The sequence below is a fragment of the Myotis lucifugus genome, unplaced genomic scaffold (assembly GCF_000147115.1).
Source record: "Myotis lucifugus unplaced genomic scaffold, Myoluc2.0 scaffold_421, whole genome shotgun sequence".
NCBI classification, from domain to species: domain Eukaryota; kingdom Metazoa; phylum Chordata; class Mammalia; order Chiroptera; family Vespertilionidae; genus Myotis; species Myotis lucifugus.
In genome coordinates, this window is record NW_005871469.1 from 852180 (window position 1) to 866311 (window position 14132).

Sequence of the window (14132 nt, forward strand, 5' to 3'; positions counted from 1 at the left end):
TAATCAATATTTAATAACATGCTATTCAGCTTCCAAGTGTTTGAGTGTTGTGGATTGTTTTTTATTATAGTTTATTTCTAATAATATGCCATTGTGGTCTGAGAAGATGCTTGGTATGATTTCAATCTTCTTGAATTTGGTGAGACTTTGCTTGTGACCCAATATGTGGTCTATTTTTGAAAATGTCCCATGTGCACTTGAGAAGAATGTATACTCCGTGGCTTTGGGGTGAAATGTTCTGAAGATGTCAATGAAGTCCATCTGATCTAGTGAGTCATTTAGGATTGATGTTTCTTTGTTGATTTTTTGTCTAGAGGATTTATCCAGTGATGTCAGTGGTAAGTCCCTACTATGATTGTATTGTTGTCGATCTCTCCCTTGATATCTTCCAGGAGGTTTTTTTTTTATGTATTTGGGTACTCCTGCATTGGGTGCATATATGTTTATCAGGGTTATATCCTCTTGTTGTATCGATCCCTTTAGTATTATGAAGTGGCCTTCCTTATCTCTTGTTATGGCCTTCACTTTGAGGTCTAGTTTGTCAGATATAAGTAATGCTACCCCAGCTTTTTTTTCATTTCCATTTGCCTGAAAGTCATTTTTTCTACCCTTCACTTTCAGTTTGTGTGAGTCCCTTATTCTAAGGTGGGTGTCTTGTAGACAGCAAATATATGGGTCATGTTTTTTTTATCCATTCAGCCACTCGATGTCTTTTGATTGGAGCATTTAGTCCGTTTACGTTTAAAGTTATTATTGAGAGGTACTTGTTTGTAGCCATTTCTTTTGTGTGTGTGGCTGTTTTCTTTCTGAGCTTTTTATTTCTTCTTTTTACACCAGTCCCTTTAGCATTTCTTGCATTGCTGGCTTGGTGGTGATAAACTCCCTTAGCCTTTTTTTGTCTGGGAAGCTTCTTATTCCCCCTTCAATTTTGAATGATAGCCTTGCTGGAAAGAGTATTCTTGGATTCAGTTCCTTGCTTTGCATCACTTTGTAAATTTCTGTCCATTCTTTTCTGGCCTGATGTGTTTCTGTTGAGAATTCAGCTGATATTCTAATAGGAGATCCCTTGTATGTAACTTTCTGTCTCTCTCTTGCAGCCTTTAAGATTCTCTTTTTGTCCTGAACATTTGCCATGGTAATTATGATTTGTCTTGGTGTGGGTCTTTTTGGGTTCATCTTGTTTGGGAGTCTGTGCTTGTTTTACTTTTTTTTTCCCCACCTCGGGGAAGTTTTCTGACAATATTTCTTCCAATAGGTTTTCTAACCCTTGTTCCTCTTCCTGTTGTACTGGCACCCCTATTATTTGTATATTGCTTCGTTTCATGTTGTCCCATAGCTCCCTTTGGCTCTCCTACTGTCTTTTCATTTATTTTCTCCAAATTGCAGTTCAGTTTGGGTGCATTTTGCTTCCCTGTCTTCTAATTTGCTAATTCGGTCTTCTGCTTCTCCTAGTCTACTCTAGAAACTTTCCATTATGCTTTTTATTGCAGCTATATAACTCTTCATTTTTTCTTGATTCTTACATAAGTTATTGATTTTTTTATCTATTTCTTCCTGATTCTTACATAAGTTGTTGATTTTTTTTTTCTCCATCTGGTTTATGCACTCTAGGACCCTTATTCTGAATTCTTTTTCTGACATATTGCATGCCTCTGTTTCACTTAGCTGCTTTTCTGGCTAGTCCTTCTTTTCTTTCTTTTGGGGGTTTCTTTGTCTACCCATTTTTGGTCTCACCTACTGATCTAGATGTCGAGTCGTTCCGGGGCTGCTCCTTGGGTGGCAGTGGTTCCTCAGGCTGCAGTTGCTCCTCAAGTAGTTGCAGTAGTGGCTGCTCCTCAGTTGGCAGCAGCACCTCTGGTGGGTGCTGTTTACAGCAGTGGTGTCTCCTCTGGCTTGTGAGGAAGGCTGCTCGCACCGCTGCTGTTTCTTTGACAGGGGTGGGCTGATCAAGAGGCTGCTGCTCCTCAAATGGGGGTGGGCTGACCATGACTGTTGCTCCTTGGACAGGAGTAGGCTGTTCACATGGCTTCTGCTCCTCAGATGAGTGTGGACTGCTCACGTGGCTGTTGCTCCTTGGATTGGGGCTGGCTGCACGCTACTGCTGTTCCTCAGATAGGGCAGGCTGCTCATGAGGCTGCCGCTCTTTGGACATGGGTAGGTTGCTTATAGGGCTACTGCTCCTCCGACGGGTGCGGGTTGTTGTTCCTCAGATGGGGTTGGGATGCCCACCCAGCTGTTGCTCGTCAAATAGGTGCAGACTGCATGTGGCTGCTGCTCCTTGGACCAGTGTGGGCTGAGGCTGTCACTCCTCAGATGTGGGTGGTCTGCCCGTGTGGCTGCTGCTCCTCGGGTGGGAGCGAGCTGCACATGTGGCTGCTGCTCCTTCAATGGGGGCAGGTTGCTCTCGGCACTGCTGTTCTTCATATGGGTATGGGCTGCTCACACCACTACTGCTCCTCATATGGGGGCAGGCTGCTCGTGCAGCTGCTGCTCCTCAGATGTGGGCAGGTTTCTCGCACACCTACTGCTCCTCAGACAGGAGCAGGGTGTGGGCTGTGCAGCTGATGCTCCTTGGATGGGGGCAGGCTGTGTGGGGCTGCTGCTCCTCAATCATGGGCAGGCTGCTCGTGTGGCTGCTGCTCCTCAGACAGGTCATATCGCTCACATGGTTGCTGCTCCTGGGACGAGGGAGCAGGCTGCTCACATCATTGCTGCTCCTTGGACAGGGGCAGGTCACGTGAGGCTTCTACTCTTAGGCCTAGGGCAGGCTGCTCACAGGGCTGCTGCTCCTTGGACAGGAGTGGACTGCTCACGTGACTGCTGCTTGTGTGGTTGCAGTGCCACTCTCTCCCTCACTGACGTCTTCTTCCTGCCTCTGTAGTTGGGTCTGGGGTGTTATAGACCCATTCGTGGATGGAGTTTCCTCTCCAGATGTCTGGTTATGAGGCTCACTCTGTAGCACCTTCTTTCCACTTTGCCTGTCCCAAGGGACGTGGCTCGGCGCCGGTACCGTGTGGATTCCCTCTGATCCTCAGGCCTCAGAGGTCTGGCAGATTATCCTTCCCAGAGCCTTGGTTTTACCTTTTTCCAGGAGTCCTCTGCCTTTCCTGGCTGCAAACCATCTCCCAGCTGAATCTCCTTTGCCAAATCGAGCTGGATGTTACTCATTTCAGCTGCTCACTCTATCTGCTCTGGGACAAGGCACTGGACATGTCCATCTATACCGCCGCCATTTTTCTAAATGGCATTTTCTTAATTTTCTATCTGAATTGTTCATTGTTCATATATAGAAGCGCAACTTATTTTTACCTGTTGATGTAATATATTTTATTGATTTTTTACAGAGAGGAAGGGAGAGGGATAGAGAGTTAGAAACATTGATGAGAGAGAAACATCGATCAGCTGCCTCCTGCACACCCCCTACTGGGTATGAGTCCACAACCAATGTACATGCCCTTGACCGGAATTGAACCCGGGACCTTTCAGTCTGCAGGCTGAGGCTCTACCAACTGAGCCAAACAGGCTAGGGCATACCTGTTGATTTAGTATCCTGCAGCTTTGCCGAACTTGTTTATTAGTTCCAACAATTTTTGTGAGACTTTAGGGTTTTCTACATAGAAGATTATATTATATGCAAACAGACATAATTTTACACCTCCTTTTCCAATTTGGATTCCTTTTATTTCTCATTCTACTTGCTGGCTAGGACTTCCAATACTGTTTTGAGTAGAAATAGCAAAAGAAGGCTGATCTTTCTGCCTGATCTTAGGAAAAAGCTTTTAGACTTTCACAATTGAGAGTCATGTTAGGTGTGGTTTTGTCATAAATGGTCTTTATAATGTTGGCGTAATTTCCTTCTATTCCTAGTTGGAGCATTTTTATCATGAAAGGATGCTGACTTTTGTCAAATGCTTACCTTGATTCAATCTCCTTACTATTTATAGGTCTATTCATATTTTCTATTTCTTTGTTATTCCATCTTGGTAAGGTTTTGTGTTCCCAGGAATTTGTCCATTTCATCTAAGTCATCCAATTTCTTGTCATACAATTATTCATAGTACTATTATAATTCTTATTATTTCTATAGAATTGGTAATAATGTACCCACTTTTATTTATGATTTTAATAATTTGAGTCTTCTCACTTTTTTCTTAGTCAATCTAGGTTAAGGTTTGTCATTTTGTTAATCTCTATTGAGGAACCAACTTTTCATTTCATTGATTGCCTCTATTGTTTTTCTATTCTGTAATTTATCTATCTCCACTCTAATCTTTATGAGAATTTAGTTTGTTCTTTCTCTAGTTCCTTTTGTTGTAGAGTTAGGTTGCTTATTTGAGATCTTTCTTCCCTTTTAAAGTAAGCATTTACAATTGCCAATTTCTTGCACAAGAGTCTCAACTTATCTGAGCCTCATATTCCACAACAGAAAATTACAATAAGAGTACCTGCTTCATGGTATTGTTTTAAGTATTTAATGTGCTATTGAATCAAACCCTTAGCAAAATGTCACACACAGCAGAAATGTTCCACAACATTAGCTGTTATTATTACTTCTATTATCACTAGCCTCTATGAAATCAGTAGTCCTAGAGTCAAGGATCCACCCCTTACTAATCATATGACTTTGGGTAAATTTTTCACCACTCTGAACCTCAATTTTTTCATCAGTAAAACAGAAATAATGTCTGACAGGGTTATTATATGAATCAGATGAGATACAACTAAAGTACTTAGCACAGAGCCTGGCACATAGTAAGTACCCCATAACAGCAGTTAAATTAATATTAATCCTTAATCTTGAGTTCACTAGTGAGGGCAACAGAAATTTTTCTTAAAAGACACAGGTGCAAAATGATTTAAATTACACAAAAAAATCATTGGGACATATTTACTGACAAAATATAGGAAAAGAAAAGCAGTTGAATGCAAAGTTTCAAGCCTGGTTTGTTAATTTTCATCATCTGACAGGCAGCCACGATGGAATTAGACATACAAATATTTATTTGGAAGAAAATCCCTGTGAAGGAAAGAAAGTGGGATGGAAGTGGGAGGAACCTGGAAGATTCCTTGGGCAAGGATGCAGATCTGGTTACTGTGTAGGAGAAAGAAAAGAAAGATTTAGGTTGCAGTGCCATCTTGTTTTGTTGTTCTTTGTTTGTTTGTTTATTAATTTTTGTGAATTAACTTTGGAACACAGCAAACCATCTGACTGAAAAGTTTTGAAACTATGAATGATTATTATATAAGAATACTTAGAGAACATTTAAAGGATATAACATTACTGTTTAGGATTCTCTTGGCAAACTGAAGAAGAAAACTGCTGAAGTTCTGCCCCCTTTAGACAATTATTTTCAAACTTTAGTTTTCACAGGAAATCTTTAGGGTGCTTGTTAAAATTTCAGATTCCAAGGCTCTGCCCATAAAAGTTCTGATTCAGAATGTCTGGAGTGGGACCCAGAAGTTTGCATTTTTAGAAAACATCCCAAAGAATTCTGTCATAGGTGGTCTTTGATATACAACATTTCAACATACTGGTTTAAAGGTCTCAACTAACTCTAGAGAACAGCTTAAGACAAAAATAGTCCTAGGGTAGTGAGTGTTTTCTTCCTAGAATCACTGTGGATCCCATGCAAAAGTCAAAGGAACACAAACTCTTCGGGTTCGGTGACGATGGAAGTAAAGATCCCTCCACCCTACCACTCCCAATTGCCCATAAAGATCATCAAGGATCAATACCTGTGATTCCCAACCCATTATTTTCACAAGAGGAAACGAGGAGACTGCCCTTTAACTCTGCCACCAGGGCTTCCTAAAATGTGGTCTTTCTCCATGAGCCAAGCTGTGGGTCTATGAGATGAGAACCTATCACTTCCCAGTGCACCATCTCTCTGCTAGGCCCCCTCAAGCATCCCTGCTTTCCAGGATGGAATGCCGTGGAACAAAACAAAGGTGTTAGTAGTGACTATTTGGGATGGAATCATTTACTTCTCAAGAAATTAAACTTACCCCTTTCAGGGTAGTTGGAGAGCATATGACTGTTTCAGGTTAGAAAAGAGAGCTGATGAGTCACACACTGCCTAAAAAGCAACATTTCCACAACCTATGTTCAGTGTGCCTTCTGGGTTTGCTACCACCATCCTTAAATGTAAACTCTTTTTTAATGGTACAGGAGCTGGCAGAAATTTTTGCTCTAACATGAATAGAAAAAAATTCTCCTGCACAAGACACCTTTAGGTTTATTTGGGGGGTTAGGCCTCAGGAAGAGACCTGTTTTAATTTTTTTTTTAATTCAACCCTGGAAGTAGTGAAGGGAAGCAGGATGGACAATACCTTCATTTCCCCAGCAGCTCTCATTTTAAAAAATGTTGGGAACACCTCCAGTGCCATGTTCTTTTAATGTTGTTGTTGTTGGTAGTGGTGGTGGTAGTGGTGGTGTGTGTGTGTGTGTTTAATATTAGAGAGAGGAAGGGAGAGAGAGAAAGAGAATTATCAATCAACTGCCTCCTGTACACCCCTCACTGGGGATCCAGTCAGCAACACTGGCATGTGCCCTGACTGGGAATCAAGCCAGTGATCTTTTGGTGCAGGGAACAATTCTTCAACCACTGAGCCACACCCACCAGGGCTACAGTGCCTTCTAAGAGATTATCTGCAAGGCTGATGGGGAGTCCTTGAGCTAAAGTTACCCACAAGATGAAAACCATTGCTCACAGCATTGGGCTTATTTCAGATGCCTGCTGGGAGCCCGGGGGACATCTGTGAAAAGTAGGTGGTGCATTCACCACCTTCCATCAGTTAAGTCCCCACCAAGGAGACCTGACTGGCACATATTCGTGGCAGCCACACCTGTTGCAGAAAAACATGCCACCATGAAAGGTGGGATGTTATAACTTACAAAAATGGCCATCAGCTTTCTCACATTTCCAAAGCTCCAAACATATCTCCATGCAGAAAGGCCAGGATGGAATTGTGGCAAGTCTGGGCACCAACCTAGAAATATAGTGAGAGAGAATAATTATAAGGATATAGTCAGTTACTTACATCATAGAAACCCTCCTAGGGGCATTTTTTCCCTTGGAGGAACAAGTAGAGACCACTTCATGTTGCGAGTTGTTTCCCAGGGCACCCCCACTGTAAAATAATGTCACCTCCACTCATTCTTCTCTTTTCTATCCATGACAGATGATCCAACACTACCAAGTCCTGGCCTCTCAGCCTGGGCTATTGTCGGCATCGTGGTTGGCGTCCTGGTTTGTGGAGCTCTGATAGTAGTCCTGGTGTACTTCCTGATTTTCATAAAGACTGGATGGTATGATGGCCTTCCCTCTTGTCCCGCTTCCTCCAAAGCTAACAACCATGCTTGGGAGAGGGAAGGAGACTTCCCCTCTGTCTCTGGGCCTGGATCTGCTCCTCCTCCTTCCTAAACCCCTGCTTCTCAGCACTGATTCCTGAGGCCTCATCTTCCCTGGTCTTCAAGCTTCCTGTACCCCACTCTCTTTGGGACATGGTTATTCCCATCCCCCTGTGGTTTAGAGTGGGCAGATCTGATTATGTTTCTTGGTCCTACAGTCATGGAAACCAAGGTCAAAGAAGAAAAACAAATCAGCAAATGAAAAGAGGAGCAGGAGAAAGCAACTCCTGTGCTCTGTCAATCATAGGAAAAGGAGAAAAGAGGGGCAGGACAGGAAGAGAACCTTAAAAATACATGAAACCAGCCTGGTCTGTGTGGCTCAGTGGTTGAGTGTCCACCCATGGACCAGGAGGTCACAGTTCATTTCCCAGTCGGGGCACATACCAGGGTTGTGGGCTCAATCGCCAATAAGGGGCACAGAGGAGGCAGCTGATGCATGATTCTCTCGCATCATGAATGTTCCTATTAAAGCTGACACCAAAGGCCTCTTAGGTAGTAATTAACATGAGAATGAAAGAATCGACAAAAGTGAAAGTTGTCCATGTAGAAATAGGCTCAGAAGCAATTGATAAAGAATAGACCTTTGTGCCCTGGCCAGGTGGCTCAGTTGGTTGGAACATGGTCCCATAGAAAGGTTGCATGTTCCATCCTCAGTCGAACACAAACCTAGGTTGAGGATTCTATCCCCAGATGGGGTCTCTCTCTCTCTCTCTCTCCCTTTCCTCTTTCTGAAATTAGTAAACATCCGATGAAGATTTTTATAAAAAATATGGATCTGTGTGAATGTGAGGACAGCAGGAAAGGAGTGCACTCTAGAAGGGACGGTGGGTACACTGAAGAGGAGCCCTAGGAGGAAAGGCAATACTGACTCTGGTCTAAATGAGCAGACAGTGTCCTTCCTACTTCAAGGAGCAAAGAGCCTGTGCTTGGGAATAGCAGTCACAGTCTCTGATATTTGTTTAGGGCAAGCGACCAGCGCGATCTCACAGAGCACAAACCCTCAGCCTCCAACCACAGTAAGTAAAGCCATCACCAGTGAGAGCTGGTGTGTTCCACCACGTGCCCTGCCCTAGCAGGAAACCTGGTCCCAAGGACTCAGTACCTTCTGAAATGTTAGAGAGGATTTCCACTTCCCAACCTTAGGTTGCCATAGGTCCTCACACCCTTCTAGTCACAAAGATTCTTCTGAGACCCAGCCCTGGGAGAGACTCACTCAGCCAGACCTGGCAGGCCTGAGTAAGATGGACATGTTTTCCAAAGCCATTCCTCACCTTACCCCTTCCCCTCCTCCTCTGTTACGGATGTGGGCACTCTCCTTTGGTGAGACTTTCTGTGTCTTGTGGTGCTCTGGGTGCTGTGGGTCTCTATGCCCCTCCTTGCCACTGGTGCCTGTTGCTGAGAAACACAACTGGGCAAAAACAACACCTTGTGAGCTGGAAAAAACATTCAGAAGTGGACTGAGGCCTCCCTGTCACTAATCCGGCCGCACTCACCCCTCAACCCCACCCCCTCCTGCTGGTACTAACCCCCTGGGTCTGGACCACAGATCTGAGAGAAGCAATTTCCTTAAGTAATCATGGGCCACATCCCACTCCCCTCCCACCACCTTCCACCTCCTTCAACTAGAAATCACAACAGCCTAGGAACATCAAGGCTGTGAAATCATAAGTCAGTTTTGAATTTTCATGGATTGCTAACTCTTTCAACTCCCAGGTCAGGGCCACTCTGACAGCTCACCTAACAAGCTAAGTGCAGCCAGTTGCACTGGCTCATTTTCTCATGGATATACCTCTATAGAGAATGAGTTACTCTTGAAAACACAAATGAGAAAACGTTTGAGTCTAGGTTCCTCAATGCAGCAACAAACCAAGGTGTATTGGTTAACTACTCCCATGGGTCTACCCCATGCAAGAATGTGGGCTCTGGAGTTACCCCCATCCTGAGTTTGAATCCTGGCAGTGACTCTTAGTTCCTCTGTGACCTTGGGCATGTAACTTGATCTCTCTGATCCTCACGCTGTCATCTGTAAACACGAAATGCTGCCTACTTTAGAGAGAAGCTGAAAAAATGAAATGAGATAACACATGCAAAGCACCAGCATGGTGCCCAACATCAGGAAGGCACTGGGTCATTCTCCCTCCTCTACCTTCAGTCTGATCGTGTTCTTCCTGTCAAAGGATAATGTCCATTCCAATGGGTCTGAGGTCTTAGTTCCTTCACTTTAGTTTTTTTTAATTAAATCTTTATTGTTCAGATTATTACAGTTGTTCCTCTTTTTTCTCCCCATTACTCCCCTCGACCCAGTTTTCACCCCACCCTCCGCCCTCACTCCCCACCCACTGTCCTCGTCCATAGGTGCACGATTTTTGTTCAGTCTCTTCCCGCATCCGCCACACCCCTTTCCCCCCCCAAGAATAGTCAGTCCATTCCCTTTCTATGCCCCTGATTCTATTATAATCACCAGTTCATTCTGTTCATCAGATTATTTATTCACTTGATTTTTAGATTCACTGTTGATAGATGTGTATTTGTTGTTCATAATTTGTATCTTTACCTTTTCTTCTTCTTCTTCTTCTTCTTCTTCTTAAAGGATACCTTTCAGCATTTCATATAATACTGGTTTGGTAGTGATGAACTCCTTTAGCTTTTTCTTATCTGTGAAGCTCTTTATCTGACCTTCAATTCTGAATGATGGCTTTGCTGGATAAAGTAATCTTGGTTGTAGGTTCTTGGCATTCATCACTTTGAATATTTCTTGCCACTCCCTTCTGGCCTGCAAAGTTTCTGTTGAGAAATCAGCTGACAGTCATATGGGTACTCCCTTGTAGGTAACTGACTTTCTTTCTCTTGCTACTTTTAAGATTCTCTCTTTGTCTTTTGCTCTTGGCATTTTAATTATGATGTGTCTTGGTGTGGTCCTCTTTGGATTCCTTTTGTTTGGGGTTCTCTGCGCTTCCTGGACTTGTAAATCTATTTCTTTCACCAGGTAGGGGAAGTTTTCTGTCATTATTTCTTCAAATAGGTTTTCAATATCTTGCTCTCTCTCTTCTTCTGGCACCCCTATAATTCGGATGTTGGTACGCTTTAAATTGTCCCAGTGGCTCCTTACACTCTCTTCGTATTTTTGTATTCTTTTTTCATTTTGCTTTTCCAGTTGGGTGTTTTTTGCTTCTTCGTATTTCAAATCGTTGACTTGATTCTTGCGAACCTCTATTCTGCTATTGGAACTCTGCATAATATCCTTTATTTCAGTCAGTGTATGCTTAATTTCTAGTTGGTCTTTTTTCATAACCTCGAGGGTCTCACTAGATTTCTTGAGGGCCTCACTACATTTATTGGCGGTCTCACCAGTCTTTTCAAGGATCTTACTAAATTTATAGGCGGCTTCTAGAAAGTTCTTGAAAAACCTTAAAAATGTGGTTTTGAACTCTATATCCAGTAGTTTGCTTTCCTCCATTTCGGTCATTTGTGTCCTGTTTCTTTGTCTCTGCATTTTTTATGTTTCCCTGTGTTCATAAAGTGGTTTTCTGTGCTAAGTGTCCTCGAGGGCCCAGTGGTTCAGCCTCCCCAATTACCTGAGGAGGACACTCTTGGTGCACCCCCTTGTGGGCTTTGTGCACAGTCTTGTTATAGTTAAGCCTTGATTGTTGTAGTTAACACTGGGAGGAAATGATTTCCAGGCCAATTGGCTGTGAGAATCAGCTGTGTCTGCAGTGGGAGAACTTCTGTGCTGGAGACACCCCTCCGGGGCAAGACTTGCTTCAATGGGGCTTTGGTGCTCACTGGGTCTGCCCCCCGAGTGTGTCCTTTAAAGGTCTGAGGAGCTGCAAACTGGATGGTCCCACTCTGACCACTGGGGACTCTCGCTCCTGGATCTCTAGGGAGGTGCTAATCTAGCTTTTGCCTGAGGCTATCCAGCAAAAACCTCTGTGCAGGGCTTGGGCATGGCAGGGCGGGTCCCACGAGATCCACAGGGTGGAGTGAGCAGTTATGGCTGCTCTCATTCCTGTCCTCAGAGACTCTGCTTCTCAGTGTCCTGGTAATCGCTGCAAGCACCTCCAAAAGAAGCTGCCCTCGAGTTCCAACAGATGCCAGACAGTCCCGCTTCTCCCGTATGAGTCTGGGTCCCCAAAGACTCGCCCGGAACTGGAGCTCAGAGCCTGAGACTCCCTCCCAATTGAAAAAGACAACCTCGCCCTCAGCCGCCAGCCCACTCTGCGTGTGCCTCTGTACCTTAGTATTTTACTTCCGCACCGCTCCTCCTCTGGGTCTCGGTATGCTTTTCTCTTTCCTTCTAGTTGTATAATTTCCACTCAGCCAGCCTTCCTGTGGTTCTGGATGATGTCCGTTCTGTCTTTTAGTTGTATTTTTGAAGTGGTTGTGTGAGGCAGCGAACTCCAGTGTTTACCTATGCCGCCATCTTGGTTTCTCCTCCTTCACTTTATAATAACGTTACTGAGCTTCTCTCATTTAGCCTTTCAATACAGCACACATATGTATTGAAAAGTGCTAAAAGCATATATATATATATATATATATATATATATATATATATATATAATAATATGCAAATTAGCCAGACACCGTAACGGTAGCAACCGGCTCAGGAGGAGGCTGTGCGCACAGATGGCGGGCCCGGAGTGGAGACACAACACAGCGCACCAGCAGTCCAGCTTCTGCACGTAAACTGCAGAGGAAACACCTTTTTTTACCGCTCATTGGCTAAGCTCCCTGTACACCACTTGCAGTATTCTTGGTAACATGGGTAATAAGAATCCAAGAAGGTGATCTAGGGCTTTCCCACCTCATTCCTGGAGAAGGTCTGCTGCTGGAGGGGCTACAAAATGTCGTATCCTGCCTAGCCAGTTTGGCTCAGTGGATAGAGCCTCAGCCTGTGGACCGCAGGGTCCAGGTTAGATTGTGATCAAGGGCATGTATCTAGTTTGCAGGCTCCTTCCTGGCCAGGGCCAAGGTCAGAGCTCATGCAGGAGGCAACCAATTGAAGGGTCCCTCTCACATTGATGTTTCTCTGTCTTTCCCTCTCTCTTCCACCCTCTCTAAAAATCAGTGGAAAAATATCCTCAGGTGAGATTTAAAAAAAAAAAGAAAGAAAGAAATGTCGCCGAAACCGGTTAGGCTCAGTGGATAGAGCGTCGGCCTGCAGACTGAAAGGTCCCAGGTTCGATTCCGGTCAAGGGCATGTACCTTGGTTGCGGGCACATCCCCAGTAGGAGGTGTGCAGGAGGCAGCTGATCGATGTTTCTAACTCTCTATCCCTCTCCCTTCTTCTCTGTAAAAAATCAATAAAATATCTTTTTTTTAAAAAGAAAGAAATGTCATATCCTATGAAGGAGACATCTTGAAAATGCCTAAAGAAAGTTGTCATTTTTTTGTGGTGAAGAGACTGGAGTCCATGTTGATGAAAACACTTGGTGGCTGTGGCGGCCGGCAGTGGCAGCAACAGCAGGTGATAGGGCTGGCACCTTCCCCTGATCAGCCAGGCACATGCTGCAATCAGTAGGACATTCCCTGAGGGCTCCAGGTCTGTGAGAGAGGCTGCGCTGAGGGACCCCCGCCCCAGTGCACAAATTTAGTGCACCGGGCCTCTAGTATGTTAATTATATATAAATTATCATGAATTGAGCATACCCTTGTAAGCAGCACTGAAATGAAGAAACAAAACATGTTATCCCCCTCAAAATAAAACCCTCCAGTCACTTCCCTCCAAAGAGTAACCATATCCTGACTTCCAATGCACTAGATGATTTTTGCCTGTTTATGCTCTTACATTAAAAAGCACAGTATATCCTTATATGTGTGTTGTTTCTTTCGTTCAAAATGGTCTCGTGAGACTTATCCATATTGTGGTATGTATTTGTGGTTGTTCATTCTCATTGCTGTATCCTCCTCTTCCATGGTATGAATACATAATCTATCTCTTCTAATGGTCACTGAAAGGATGTCAGCAAGCAGAGATAATGGGTAATAAAAGTCCTTCAACAAAGCTAGAAGTTTAAAAGTGGTGAGAGCAGGTGCTGCCTAATCACAGGAGGCCAGGAAAGGGCCTGACCTGTGATACTGACTTAATTGACCACTTCTCATCCCTTTCAGATCCATGAAGTTACATATTCCTTGCTGAACTTCAGTGGCCAAGAATCAAAGAAACCAACGTCAGCCTCCCCATCCCCAACAGCCACAGAACCAGTTTATTCGGAAATAAAAAAGAAGTAATGCAACCAGCCCTGCTCACCACACTACTGCCTGGTTCCAAGTCTCATCCCATCACTAGGAGACCCCGTTGCCCTCAGGGAAAAGGAGAGGATGCGACCACAACCCTGGAAGAGCACACCTGGAAAGCTCTTTCTCTCCGCCCCCCCCCCCCCCCCGCCCCCTCACTCTGTCATGAGGCAGCTCCAGGCTCCTGGTCACAGCCCCTCCCTTTGGTGTCAGCAGGTGAAAGGGAGTCTGCAGGAAGCCCAGTCTTCCTTTTCATTAAAATTTGTCTCATTAAATTAGTACTAAAACCAAGAAAGTCTATAGATGGCTCTTTAAAAAGCAAACTTCTGACTGAATTATTAAGAGGAAATGAGAGTGATCACAATAAGCAATATTAGGAGTAAAAAAGGAAACAATGACAGCAGGCAATAGGAGGACATCAGGAGCATCCCTATTGCAAATATTTGAAAGATTAGATTAAAAGGAATAAATACTTAGAAAAATA

At 44.1% G+C, this 14132-nt stretch overlaps 1 protein-coding gene across 1 annotated transcript in view; it reads left to right on the plus strand.

Annotated features, from left to right (window-relative positions):
• The window catches only part of LOC102430469 (carcinoembryonic antigen-related cell adhesion molecule 1-like), a 31981-nt gene extending 18201 nt beyond the window's left edge, over window positions 1-13780 (plus strand). Inside the window, exons 4-5 of the mRNA XM_014467986.2 lie at window positions 7183-7309; window positions 13523-13780. Coding sequence (XP_014323472.2) covers window positions 7183-7309; window position 13523 — 128 coding nt within the window. The 3' untranslated portion in view covers window positions 13524-13780. The remainder of the gene's footprint in view (window positions 1-7182; window positions 7310-13522) is intronic.
• The last annotated feature ends 352 nt before the right edge of the window (window positions 13781-14132 follow it).